Below are 14732 nucleotides of genomic sequence, written 5' to 3'. Positions count from 1 at the left end.
AACATATAAGAAGCGCAAGCATTTTCCAGTACATCCTATAGCTTCTAATAGATAAATGCTTGATTTGTTCATTTTGCAGAAAACTTCTCAACCTAGATTGAACCAAAACCTTTCAAGTGCTGTGTGTGAGTTGCTTGCCAGTCGTCTTCTCAGTCTGGGCCTAATGGTTTATGACTGAGCTAGTGCTGACAGTGATGTTTCTGAAGTGTTCTCATAAATGTAACACTAAGTGCTTATTGAATTGGCAGGTTAAAGTGAAGAAAACACAGCCCTGTGGTGACTGTTCCCTGAGGATAACGTAGGCTAGAAAGTCTTGTTTGATTGGCGGTTTCCGGAACAGGTTAATACTAGTTTATCACGCGCTGCACTGCGCTGTGTGGGTCACCTTGAGAGGAGAAATTTTGGAGTAAGAAAATGCAGAGAGGAACCAAGCTCTTCAAATGTTGAGCTTTGAGTTGTTGGGCTCTTATGATTCTGACAAGCTTAAACTTAGCTACAACCATGTAGAGAAGTTAAATGGATAGGTTAACCCAAAAACCAAATTTCTTTTGTCATTTCAAACCTTCAGTGGCTGTAAAACTGGAAGGCCAGACTTTTACTTCTAAACAAATGTCTTTGGAATGCGCATTAGCCAGACCAGTCTGGAAAACTCATATTTTGATCTCTGATTTATACTTAAGTGCCCAAATTACAAATACATTTGGCTGCAGAGTGAAGGGTTAAGCCTCCTTTAGACTTTGGTATTTCAATTTTATTCTGAAGAATGACCAAAGACTCCAAGCCAAAGACAATTCTTGTACACAAACACATTGCTGTATGCATTATTCAAAGTGTGGGGTGGTGAGTAGGCGTGATGTATTGGGCATTAGGGGAGACATAGCTGTCTGACTATTATCAGCAGAAGTCTCATGGTGCAGAGCTTAAACCGGCACTGTTAGATCACAACATTGCTCTTTTGTTTAAAGCCCTCCCTAGCAACTCTTTGTGGCCGGCCAATGAAATGTGGCCAGACTGCTGACTCATCATGTCATTGATGTTACTCTCTCACGTACACACAAACATTATATAGATTATGGCATAACATTAGTTATATTTACTTCGATGGTAAGCTGCAGACTGGCTTTGGAAGCACTACAATGTCTTGCTGACCTCCCACAATTGAATCGCTGTCAGTGTCAACCCCATTCTTACCTACACCCTGACACGCACCAACAGGACCCTTGGCGACTGAAATGGCACCCTTACTTTGCGGAGCGTGTGAACTGCATCTCGGTTGACCTCTAGTGCCATGACATTTGACCTCAGTGCACTGCATGCAGACCTTGAGAGTACCAGGCTACTCATCCTGCTTTCTCTCAGCCATTGCTTCTCTCTCTCTCTCTCTCTCTCTCTCTCTCTCTCTCTCTCTCTCTCTCATCAATAAAGGAAAGACTGTGTTTATTTTCTCAGTGCGGGACACTTTCGTCCTACACAGTTGTCTTATATTCGATCTCCAAAATACCGGGTGAATACCTGACCACTGAAAGTGAAAATGAGTATAGTGAGATAAATGGAAGACATTTGCCTGTCGGGTTCTTGCTACATAGTGGGATGTGCTGCAGGTGTGGATCGAAGACATGGTGTAATATAGTGTATTTGTATGTGTTATATGTGCGTATATAGTGTAGGGCTGGGCAAAAAATATATTAATGGTTTTTTTAAAACTCAGTCTCAAAAGCAGTGAATTTTACCACGGGTGGATGTTGCAACAGTGAGCGACGCGTTCATTCATTGCTTATTTAAATGGCCGATACTGGTGTGTCATCGAATTTAACATCACCTTCACATAAAAGGAATATGATTGCAGCCTCTCTTTACAGCTACTTTTGTTTGTTATACTGTATCTTAAATGTAAAACAACCTGATCCTGTTTGATCAAGGTATGCAACCTTTCTGTTTCAATGTACTTATGTGTTTAAGGTTTAATATACAGATTTGCGGCTGTTCATTTCATTGAACGTCCAATCTATTAAATTGTATTAAATCTATGATCATTGACTCGAATCGAGAGCTTGTGAATAGAAATCGAATCAAATCAGTGCATCAGAATTCCCAGCCCTAATATAGTGTATAAGTATATATTGAGTTGTCAATAAGGTAAATATAATGGAAGTTTAAGAATGTTGTAACATACATACATTTCTATTCTAATCTAATGCCTTGGAAACCCTGTACTTTTGTGCTGTAATGCCATGCAAAACTTGACCTTTAAGAGATGAGGTGAATGATGTTGTGTAGGAGAGAAAGAAGATGTCATTTGTTTTTTTGAGGAGTACTGAGGCTGTATTGGCAGCAAGGCAGGCGCAGGTTGCGTCATCGTGGCCGCTTACATCATTTTGCTGATTAGCCCATGTCATTTGTACAAGTGTCCTCACATATAGGCTTTGTTCTGTCAGTACACTGGCTTTAATGGCATTGTGAGAAGGCACATTGTTCTGGGTCTATTTCTGCATCTAAAGGTCTTCTCTAGGGCATGCATGGGTGTCCTTCACCAAACATATGGCATCATATTGCTCCATAGATTTGCATAATTGGAATTCCCTTCCCACAAGCCCTATGTGTCATATATCTTCTTTTCAGTAACAAACTTTTCCAGAACACGCTTGAATCTTTCCAAATCCTCCTCTCAAGCCTGCCTGTTTTGTAAAACGGACACTTTTGAAAATCCTTTTTGTCTCTACTAAATCGCCCCTGTCTGTGTATTCATCTTTCTGTTTCTCTTTGTTGAATCATTGGGAGTTGTTCTGAGGGCAACCGTTCCTGAATAGCTATTGTGCTGTCTGTACCAAGAACGGCCATCCCCTTTAGTTGACGTGGCAGACGTTCGGCGTTAACCCTGCTGTGTGATGAATCAACACCAGGGAAACACACTATTAAAACGAACAAAATGAACCGCACAGCAAGTGCTGATTCAATGTTTTGATACCTTTGTTAACATTCTACGTCCTAAATGTGATTGCACCAAAACAAAGATTGTGGGTTCTTGCATTGGATTTGGTTAAGACTAACAACAAGTGATAGCATTGCGTCTCATTTTCTATGTTGTCGTTTGGCTGATGCTACGTTTTGACCCGACGCTAATTTGTTTCACCTTGACAAGATTATGTGATTCAGTTTTCATTCAGATCAATTTATGTCTGATATTTGACCTGTGTTTTAAATTGCATAACCTTATGTTTTGCTTATAGTCGATATGTTTTCTTGTACAGCGGCTTTGTATCAATTAAAATAGTAAAAAGCGCTATATAAATAAAGTTGACTTGACTTGACTTGACTAACCAAAGATGTTGTCACATTTTCGCTTTTTGCCGAAAGAGATAATGTTTATATTAAATGTGCTCTGTAGAGCAGTTTTCCGTTTAGGGATACTGTAGAAACAACACGGTGAATTCCTTGTGAGGGGACCAGCGGTGTATACAGATAGTAATAGCTCATTCTAAGGTTTTAAATACATAACACTTCATTGAGTAAGGTCTTAGTATTTAGCAGGATCTCTTGCTTGTCACCGAACTGGCTTTCCTGAGAGCGTGGCGCTAGCAACACCAAGGTCTTGGGTTCGATCCCAGGGATTGCAGAAACAAATGTATAGTATAATGCAATGTAAGGCTCTGGTTAAAAGCCTGGTAACCCACACTCTGTGTATTTATCAAGAGCGAATACCTCAACAAAAACTAAAAAAAGACTTTCTCATTACTCAGGGGCTTTGCTTCTCAAGGGGTGTCTGTTGGAAGTGAGTGTGAAGAAAGATCACTTTATGTGAAAGATATATTGTGCTGTGTGGTTCTAATAAAACTTAGTCTCACTTTTTGATTAGTTGATAAAATGACTGTTACGGTCACTGTAAAGTGACTGCATAGACAGGCATGCTACCAAATACAAACAAACACACAAAAAATCGAGACAAACAAATTTTCAAACGAAAAGTATACAGTATATTCATTCTTTTGGAAAAGCAATACCATGAAATCTAAGACAATACAAAGCAACGCATTGAAAAAAACAATACAAAAGATAAACAAAACGCTTTACATCCCTTTTTCTGTGAGAGTTTACACCTGAAGGTCATAGGCTGGAGATCTTAGGTCAGTCATGATTAGTCATTTTTAAGCTACTTTTGTTCTTAAGTAACTTTTCATTAACATTGTGTGGACGACAGTGCAATGTGAAACATGTTTACTTGGAGGATGTTGCAGAGGGTGTTTCTGTAAGTGCAATTAAGCTTTGCCGTAGTGCAGTTGTAAGTGTTCATCCATCCATCAGCAAAGAGACTGAGAGAGAGCAAGAGAGATGTTCCAGAAGGGAGAAAGGGGGATGGGAGAGACAGGACCAAACACATTGTCCAGAAGCATCCTCGCCACAACGTTTATATGTACACACAATCTTAGTCTTCTGTATACAAAATGTTTCATGTCATCATCTTTTATCGGTTTAACAACACGATAAAGTGTATCACTAAGGTCCTTTTACAAAAGTTGTGACAATTGGCGGCCATGTTTAGATTTATCCAAAGCGACTTACATTGCATTATTTTATACATTTTGTTTCTAAGCATGTGCAATCCCATTGGATTGAACCCACGACCTTGGCGTTGTTAACGCCATGCTCTTACCACTGAGCTACAGGAAAGCAGGCCATGTTTGCAACGCCTCTGGGCAGCTATTTACGTCATACCAAGTCCCCAGTCCTATCTACTTGAATAGGGGAAGGCATATATTTACAAAAATCACAATTAAACAGCATATTTCTGATAAAAAATTAAACATGACATGGACTGTATCATAACTTTGGTGTGCTAAGCTTAAATTGCTCTAAATAGTCACCTTTTTGGAGGGTCGCCTCATCAACTGTGTCTGCGCACAGGCTGGCAAGCGCCTCACGAGAGCCCCGCCCCAGAGAATCGCCAGAGCGGCCATGTTGAGCGTTGTATTCTTTGCCATTCATTGTTACGCCAGTGGCATATCTTGTGAATATTAATATCTTTGGTATCACATATAACAAGAAAAAAAACGTTATGATTTTGATTGATTTTCGTTGGGTTGGGATTACACAAAAACAGTGACGTGTGTGATGATGGATATCCTTTTGTAGTACATTTACCAACTGTGCTGTTGTGTAATGACAATTTGCTATAGTTTGTAGTTTATATTAACCCACCTTAAAACTTGAAAAGGTAGTTGTTGGGAAGTGGTTCGGGGAGCACACTAGCAAAATCAAAACACGCCTGAAATGGTTTCAGGCGCAGAAATGTCAGAACAGCATGTTGCTCACTAGGAGTCCTTTCCAACATTACTGAATAATTAATAAAGGTTTTGGGGGAGTTGAGGAGAGCCAATCACAACAGAGGGATTTGCATCCGTTGCAGCGCGATGCTGTCTGCCATTGCGGATTTGGGACAACCATCAAAGCACAACGCCAACAGGTTTTTACACAAAGGAAACACACTTCTGCATAAATGAATTACATTGTCACTTTGTCACATGCACACTACCACAAACAGATAAAAAATTGTATCTAAATAAAACCATTTCCTCTTCATTATAGTTCTTAAGCCAATAAACTGCAGTTTTCCGCTGAAGTCTACACGCTGCCCATACTGTGAATTTATATTCTAGTCAAGAATTGTAAGAAATGTCAAGCTTAGTGATCAGCATGGGAGGAGATGTTTGTCTGTGTGTGGTATTACGCAGCATTAGGCTGTGTGCCGTGGACCTAAAGGTTAATTGGTTGTTTCTCTGTCAAAGTTTGGACGTTGCTGAGCTCACTGGGGCGTGAAATGGATCTCAAATTCCCTATAAAGTTTGCTCTCCACCTCCCGCTAAATCACAAAATTCTTCCAGGGGTCAGACATGCGTGTGTGGCTTTGTCCTTTGGTCTCATATTGTAGATAGAGGGATCTCGTGTTTGGTTGAGCCGACATGCACATGCATCCGTTTGGCCCCAGGGGTTACCGTGTGTCTGGGTCTGCATATGTCACAGATGTGCTAATGTGTGCTTGAGTAGATGCTTCCTGACGGAGGGCATTCAGCTGGAAATGTAGTAAGCTGGTCATCCATACTCAGTCCATGAGGAAGACAGTGAGATATGGTTCTCTGTATGGAGAAGAGGGCGATCAGAAAATGCGATGGATTCAGGTTGCGGTTTGTCTTGTATATTGTGTACACACATCTTGATCAAGGTCAAAATTTTCTCCCTCTTTCTCTCTCTCTCTCTCTCTCTCTCTCCCTCCCTCTGTGTCTAAGTAGCCATGCGGTGGGCAGGATAATGTGTTATCCCTTTTAATCCCCTACACACATGTCGTAGATACGCACATAACCATAAAAAGGGTAAATGTACGACCGATATCCCCACTAGAGTGCAGATATACCATGGAAGATGTGTTTTTGTTTTTATCTGGTCATGTTCCTACAACACTGACCGTTAAGTTATGAGGTGCATAGGAGGGAAAGGAATGTTGGTTGCCATGTTTGAACACACAAACCCTTCTTTCAGCTATTCACCTTTATGTGACGTCCCTGCACAGGCTTTAGTTGTCTAATGTCGACCCCTAGTGGCAGTTTAAAAGAATGTAATGACTGCTCTGGGGGATCTGGTGCTCAGGTGTTGAAAGGAAAAGTGTTTGTGTGTGTCTTGCATTTGAAATTTAAATACAGATTTTTTATCATTATTTTGTCTGAGGCAACTAAATAAACAAGCTGTTGTTGCCAGACTTTCAGAAAAGTGTAAACCTTTTTTACATCTTGGCAACGCTCTCTTTGTTTGAGTGCTTCAGATATACTTCAGTCTCAACGAATGGCATTATTTTTGGACAGGACTGTTTGAGGTTGATGAATAAAGGAGTGCTTGGTTAGTTGACATATACATTTGTTCATTTATTTGATCAACGTCAGTATTTTATTGGCATTCATTAAATAATCGTGATTATTTTGGCCAATATTGAGATCCCGATTATTTAACACGATTACTCATTTACTCATTACTCATCTAATAATTTTGAATGTTATTAGAAAGTGTATACATTTTATTTGATGTGCTTTACAGATTTCCATGTGGTTGAGCGTGGATTTGAATACGTTCTTTTTTTATGTGTAAGCTTTCTATATAAAGTTTATAAAATGAATGTATACATTCAGTTTGGGGCCATTTTGGTTCTTTGCTTTGCTTTTCTTGTATAATAATGGAGAGTACAATTGTGACTGTGTTCTTTAAATGCAACATGCTTTAAGTGCTGATGTAAACATGTGTGGGTGAGACAGAGAGCAATATTTGGACAGATATGCAAATGGTGTCAACGCATTTATTCAGATGTTGAGCTGAAGAGTTTGAGCGTCTCCATTAAATTGAAGAGCATCACACAGAGTTAAAGATTCAGCAGATTAGCAGCCGTTCCTGTCAGAAGGTGATAAAATGAAAACAACTTTTTCCTTTGTTTATAATTCAATTATGTTTTACTGCGTTTATTCCCTATTTGTAGTTTTTATCTTTGCTTAGAGATTCTTTGAAGTATTGCTTTATTTTGAAAGATTAAATACATTTTGACTTGCTAGTTTTTTTATAGATCTTGCATCATCCGGAATGGATATATTTTATGTAATGAAGACCGATTGACTGTAACTTCAGATATGTGCTACGTGGTAAATTAATAGACATAAAATTTCAAAGAAAGAAATGGGTTATAACAATGAATTATATTTTAGCGGCAATTGAGTTTTATTATTTCAGTATGTCAAAGAGGTCCACGTGTTTCCATGACAGGATGGATGAGTCGATTAGCCAGGAGTCTTTTCCATAAAAACTGTTAGGTTAGCAACAGGTCATTGCTTTGTCTGGTTGGCTGTTCTCATTTGGGGACTATGCGATGTTTAGGTTCATCTTGGGAAAATAACTGTCTGTTCAACCCCAAGTAGTGGATTTAATTACAGGTCTGTAGCATCTCAATTTGAGTTCAGTTTAATGTTCAGTATCACTTTTTGGACCGAATTGCTAAAATAGCCTTTTATTATACTGCTGAGTGGTGCCTTTGTTAATGTGCTGTGTTAGTTACTGTAAGTCTCAGGTGAAAGAATGGCATCTATTTCTGTACTTCCTGTGTAACTGTTGCTCATTTCACCTCTGGTTTGTGTGTTAGTTTGTATTGTTCAGTATGTTTTCATTGCAGGGTTACCAAAATAAAAGCGACATTCAGCAGCGACAATGTGGTTCTCTATACTAGGCAGACATTCTTTCTAACATAAACACAACTAACTCATACCGCTTTTTAAACTAATTTAGCTTATAATTTTAACTTGAAGGAATTGTTCACTTTCAACATACATTTTCATGATCATTTACTTACACCTGTTGTCATCCAAGATGTTTATGTATTTTTTTTCTTTAGACGAAAAGAAATTAAGGTTTTTGATGAAAACATTCCAGGATTGTTCTCCATAAAGTGGACTTCAATGGACTCCAAACAGTTGAAGGTCAAAATAACAGTTTCAGTGCAGCTTCAAAGGGCTTTAAAACGATATCAGATGATGAATAAGGCTCTTATCTAGTGAAACGATCAGTCATTTCCTATGACAAATGTATGTGCTTTATAAACACAAATGCTCGGCTTACTCTGTTCTGAAAAGCGCATTCACGACTTCACGTAATACGTAATAACATTGAAAAGGTCACGCTTGACGTAGGCAGAAGTACCGAGTCAGAGTTTACAAGTTGAATGTGAAAATTCTAAAGCAAATCCCGTTTATAAAAAAAGGGAGTTGAAGGGTAAAACAATGTTGGGCGATTTTTTTGAACTTTTTTTCCCAAAAGAATTGCCCTGCCCTACCAACGTCAAGTGTGACCTTTTCAACGTAATTACGTATTACAAGAAGTCGTGAATGCACTTTGCAGAACAGAGCAAGGCCGGCATTTGTGTTTATAAACCATATATATTTAATTTTTTTTAGAAAATGACAGATCCTTTTTCACTAGATAAGATCCTTATTCATTGTAGGGTTTCGTTTAAAGCCCTTTGAAGCTGCACTGAAACTGTCATTTTGACCTTCAACCGTTTGGAGTCCATTGAAGTCCACTATATGGAGAATAATCCCGGAATGTTTTCATCAAAAACCTTCATTTCTTTTCGACTAAAGAAAAAAATACATAAACATCTTGGATGACAACACGGGTGAGTAAATTATCATGAAAATGTATGTTGAAAGGGAACAATTTTTTTTTTTCAGGTTTCATAATGTGCATTCTTAATGAATTGAACCCATGACCTTGGCATTTCTACTCCGTATAACCTGTTAAAAGCAAATCTGCTAAAGCAAAGAGTTTGAGTACCTTTCTTATATCCACAGGGCATATCTCCCACCGGACAGTGCCGATCAGAGTCCCCGGTCTACACCAACCTCCAAGAGCTAAAGATCTCTCAGTCGTCTGTTCCACCTTTACCATCTTCCTCCCCGCTGCATAATCTGGGTGACTGGGAGACACATAAAGACTCAAGTGGAAGAAGCTTTTATTATAACCGCATGACTCAGGAGAGAACTTGGAAACCGCCCCGCTCACGAGACAACGGGGTCAGCCGCGGGGACACATCCAACTCCGGGGACATGGAGGTAATGTAATATATAATATAATGTGTATGTGATATTGTTTGTGTGTTTGTATTTATATAAAGTCTATACTGTAATACAAAACACTTCCTTTATTTTGACCCAATCAAATTGTGACCCAGTTATTAGCTCACCGTCATAGACACAACTTCCTGCTGGTGCCCACCCCTAATTTGTTTACTTCCTAGACTCACAGAAAACACAGCATTACTGTGCTCATCAGGCACATACAGTAAACATGACATGTAAATTAGGGGGTGACAGACCGATAGGTGATAATCGTGTTGGCTTGACCTATTTACAGATCACTATTTGTGTCAGTACCAAGAATCAAACAGCCTTGTCAAATGGGAATAAAATCTTTTTTTGGATTAAAAATGTCAAAAAACTAAAAATACTTCTGTGACCATTTGGGACAGCTGAATCTGATTTCGTAAAATGAGTATAATGAACTACACAAAAAACATCTTGAACATTTCCAGCCTGTTTTATACTTACCCCTTACATACATTATTGCGTCCCTCAAGAATAATATGAAGTGTAAAAATCTTACGATCCATCTATTTTGAAATACACACCATTTGAAAACCATGACGTCAGTGTCTGTCAAAAAAATAATCAAAGCCGCATTATTTACAAAATGCAGTCAGTCAGCTTCAGGGTGTTTTTCACAGAAAGCAAAAAATCTTCATCACTATCAAAGCCGCTTGTGTGAATGTGGATGTGTGTGTGCCCACATGCTTGTCCATGTGAAGGTTTGAACTAGGCCAGAGTTGAAGTAGGTCTTCAATCTATATTTTAGCCTTGGAAAGAAGCTATTCTTATACTTAAAAGACGACTGACCCAGCTTTAGGCAGAACTGAGAGAAATGACTTATTTTTGTAGATTCCACATAACAAATGTTTATGAAGGGTTTGATCTTTTACACTTAAAGGCGGGGTGTCCGATTTCTCTCAGCCGTTGTCAGACACCCCTGCCTTTAAGAAGAGTTTACATGGAGAATGTGTTTGGGAGAGTAAAATGTTCAACCTATTTTCCAAGTGTATTCAGGGCAGCCAGATCTGAAGTTTGGATCTAAGTTTCATTCTTTCCATTGTGGATAGCTGCCATCTAATGGTGAAATGTATTTATTTGGACAAAATAGTAATATAGTTAATAGTTTATTAATAGCTACTTGCAAATGTAATGATGGAATCAGGCTATTATGTAAATAATTGTTTTCATGACGTCAAGTTCTTTCTTTCTCACTGTGCTCTTCAGCATTTATCATCGGAGGAGAACTGCCCCAGCACTCACTCCAGTCAGTCAGACAGTCAATACGGATCGCCCCCTAGAGGCTGGTCTGAGGAACTCGATGAACACGGCCACACACTCTACGTCTCTGAATACACCAATGAGAAGGTGACGAAAAAAGCTGCTTGCATTTAGAAACATCATTGTATTAAGGATGATACATGGCTTAACCAAGGTCTTTTTCGTTTTGGCAGTGGATTAAACATGTGGATGAGCAGGGCAGACCGTACTACTACAGCGCTGATGGATCCCGATCTGAATGGGAGTTACCAAAAGTAAGCTGCAAACACACAGTTTATTTTCTCTCACCTCACACACGTCTGGTATCTACTCTGGTGGGGATGCTTGGGTTAGGTTGGATTTATAAGTGGGACACATGGTGCCCTTAATGTTTGTGTTTTCTCTTCTTTACCCACTTGATTTCTGTCCTCTGGAAGTGTATTTGGCACCACGATACTGTTGAAATAGACGGTTTAATTCTTCACTTTTATTTTTGTTCCCAGTATAATCTCTCTTCTCCAAACTCTGGAGATGCTCCAAAAAGTCACAGTTTGGAGAGGAAACAACACGAACCCATTCTACTGACTAAGTGGAGACACAGCACCTACGCGCTAGATCTCAGCGACAAGGTACAGGGGGGGTTTGCTGTAAAAACCAACAAGTAGACCTGTAAAATAATGACATCCAAGAAAGCTTTCTGATTATTTTTTGATGGCAGTAGATTAACACACTTCTTCCCTGTATAAGACTGTGTAAACTGTCCTAGATCTCTTACATTTGAAGTTTTTGAGCATGTGATGTGTATTCTTCTGTTTTGTTTTCAGTGTTTTTTAAAGATGGTCTGCAAAACCAGCCTGATGTTATGTTGCTTTTATGTCAACAATTTCAGCAGCCTTTTAGAAACAGATGGTTCAGCGTTATGCAAAAATACCCCAGGGGCTTCGGCCTATCACTGAACAGAGAAGTTAGTCGCCTCATTATGCCGATAATGTGATTTATCAATCAGATGTGATTTACAGACTTTATGATTCCTCCACTTCACAAATTGACAACGAATCAAGAAAATCAATCAAAGCGAATCAATACATGCTCAAGATGTGCAGTTTGTGATTTGTACATGATGATATATCTGTAATGTTTACGTGTGTCCGTGAGTGCTTATGTGTGTTTAGTTGTGTATGTTTGTGTTTGCAGTATTTACACTAATTCCTCATCAAACCTCTTTTCAGTAACATATTAACAAAACCTGTTCGTGTCCATGCAAATAAATTATGAAACATCATGATTTATCAGCATAGTTATGACCATCATGGGTTCACTGAAGCCTGCTGCATTGAATCTTCAGACTGAATCTAACTTCTCTTTAAAACATCTCATCTTCTCACCCAGCTCTTTTTAACAGCTCTTTCTCTGCTTTTTGTAGGAGTCTGTAAATGCTAAACACAGCTCTCCCGAATCAGACTCCTGTCCCTCCTCACCAAAACACCCCTCGGCTGTTAGTATACAGTACATCCTAACCCGTGTGCTTATGTGTGCATGCTATTTACAATCTATTAACAAGATGTTTGTCAGTTGTTAAAACGATCACCGTGGATCGTTTCCAGAATGAACCAACTTTTTGTATAACTTATTCATCGGTTTCAATTACAGAGGTCTAATTTCTTTCTTCTCTGTAGCCCGCAGAAAAGTGTGGGGTTCTCAATGTCACCAAAATCACTGAACATGGAAAGAAAGTCAGGTAAACACTTTACTCATTTTCTCCACGCACCAAATGTGGAAAATGCATATAATTGCATTTGGTAAAACATTAAAAATACAGCCACAGAAAAATTACGGGACCAATCCAGGTTCTGTTGAATTTCAACAGAAACAATCCTCATGGATGACATAATCACCCAACGGCAATGTGAAAACGCAGAGACTCATGAAAGTTGAAATCCGATCAAATATTAATTCTTGAACTAAAATACATCTAAAACATTAATATTGTTCAAACATAAATATGAACTTGGTTTCTTAGCAGTATTCAAGATCTGGAAACATAGCATCTTTTTATTATTTGACAAGTTTGTCCTGTTTCCCATATTTGCAAAAAAACAAAACATTGTAAATTTGGGAGAAATGTTGTCACAAATTTACAGAATGAAACAAAAAATGGGAATTTCACTTCAACACGTACCTATAGATAGTAAATTCATTTAAAGTCATAAGTCATTTCTTAATATTTTTCCATGGTCAGGCCTTGTACCTTAATGAACATGCTTTGTTTTTGGAAAATAAAGGCTGTACCATTTAAATACACACATCTGCCAAAATCTCATTTTGTAAATTCTGCTTTCATGCTCATATATATATATAAACGTAAACACACACATCTCAAGGTTTTCATTTTTTATTTTCAAATGCGAACTTGCATGACCTCAAAGTTTGTTGATACAAGACCGACAGCATTTAAATTAAAGTCACAACCTTAATCTGATTTTAAGAACTGCGACACGTGTGTTGTTTTCATTGTGCCCTGCAGAAAGAATTGGGCATCCACCTGGACCGTCCTGCAGGGATCCTCTTTGCTCTTTGCGAAGGGTCAGGGCAGTGCCACCAGCTGGGTATGTGTCAATATATCTCAGTCATCTCTTCCACTGAGGAAGCTGTGCTCTTGAAAAACACCTCACTAGTTTATAGAGACGTTTGACAGCGTTAGTTTAGTTTACATGCTTTGAATACTTTAAAGTAGTGTCACAGACTGTATTACAGTTTTGTCTGTGAATTGTTACATTTAGATAACTAGCTTTAGCTGTCTTGCAATGTGTACCTCTCTACATTCTTACCTTCATTTGTATCTCTCATCTGTTGTGAGTCTGTCTCCATGCATCAATCTCTTATTCTGTTCTTTTCTTATTTCCATCTTCTGTCTCTTCGAAGTCGTACTGCCACAACGGTTCCTTCCCTGAACTCCTCCTTACGTTGCTAAGTAACTGGAAGCGCTCGATTAAGCCCCGGCCTGCAGTGTCCTATACGCACTGTAGGCGTGGCCGGGCTTCCTCTGTATGTCAGCCACTCTGGACGGAATGTGCCCTTAAAGCTGATCTAGGAACAGTTGCACTTGATATAAGCTGACAGCAGTTCAGAAAATGCTCAGTTTTGAAAAATGATTTCATTTGTCAATTTTTTTGCACCGTTATTGCCTTTGAGAGCATTTACAAGTTGCTAAACTGCTTCCAGGTCAGCTCAAAAAGGACAGCTTGTCTCCCATTCTAATTCTGCACGTCCTACTTTTACACTTCTGTGCTTGACTTTGGTTGCTCCAACAGGAGACGGTGTGCTTTACACTTTCCATGTCAAATAACCATTTTACAGTTAGTAAGTGAATATGGATGCACTAAGACCTTTACATTGCTGGCATGCATTTCTGTATTTTATAACAGATTTATTTTGTCATTGGAGTGGCTTAAACCCTTTTTAATGTGGATTACCATAACATAACAAATGAAGAATTGCACAAAGCATTAGTACAGAAGAATGTGGGAATGCTCTTTGCCAACCTGGGCCATAAATTCTGAAACACTGAAGTTTGTGCATAGTGCATTTAAAGTTCAATTCTAACTTTTACCGGATATTACCTGCCGCCCTAAACTAATTCACATTGTAATGTAGTGTGCCTTGAATCTCGCTCATGACCCAGCAACACCAATATAACTTCTGTTTAACAGCACTGGACTAAAGAGAAGTTTAAATTGCCAATGGCAAAATTCTATACTTTTGTCAGATTGCATACTTATAAAAACGGTCTCATTCAATCTAACTTTACCTTTT

The 14732-nt window shown here is 38.8% G+C and overlaps 1 protein-coding gene across 5 annotated transcripts in view; it reads left to right on the top strand.

The window, feature by feature from the left end:
• The window catches only part of arhgap12b (Rho GTPase activating protein 12b), a 37493-nt gene that overhangs the window by 16060 nt on the left and 6701 nt on the right, over window positions 1-14732 (top strand). The window contains exons 3-10 of one of the 5 annotated variants that reach the window (XM_079476360.1): window positions 9369-9629; window positions 10887-11027; window positions 11114-11194; window positions 11423-11548; window positions 11809-11883; window positions 12343-12414; window positions 12596-12657; window positions 13444-13525. In XM_079476360.1, coding sequence (XP_079332486.1) covers window positions 9369-9629; window positions 10887-11027; window positions 11114-11194; window positions 11423-11548; window positions 11809-11883; window positions 12343-12414; window positions 12596-12657; window positions 13444-13525 — 900 coding nt within the window. The remainder of the gene's footprint in view (window positions 1-9368; window positions 9630-10886; window positions 11028-11113; window positions 11195-11422; window positions 11549-11808; window positions 11884-12342; window positions 12415-12595; window positions 12658-13443; window positions 13526-14732) is intronic. The other 4 variants (XM_079476362.1, XM_079476363.1, XM_079476361.1 and 1 more) reach the window with 4 other exon arrangements.

Source organism: Barbatula barbatula (assembly GCF_947034865.1).
Source record: "Barbatula barbatula genome assembly, chromosome: 16".
Classification (NCBI taxonomy): Eukaryota; Metazoa; Chordata; class Actinopteri; order Cypriniformes; family Nemacheilidae; genus Barbatula; species Barbatula barbatula.
Note: the sequence above shows the minus strand (reverse complement) of the source record. Positions and strands in the feature narration are given on the sequence as shown.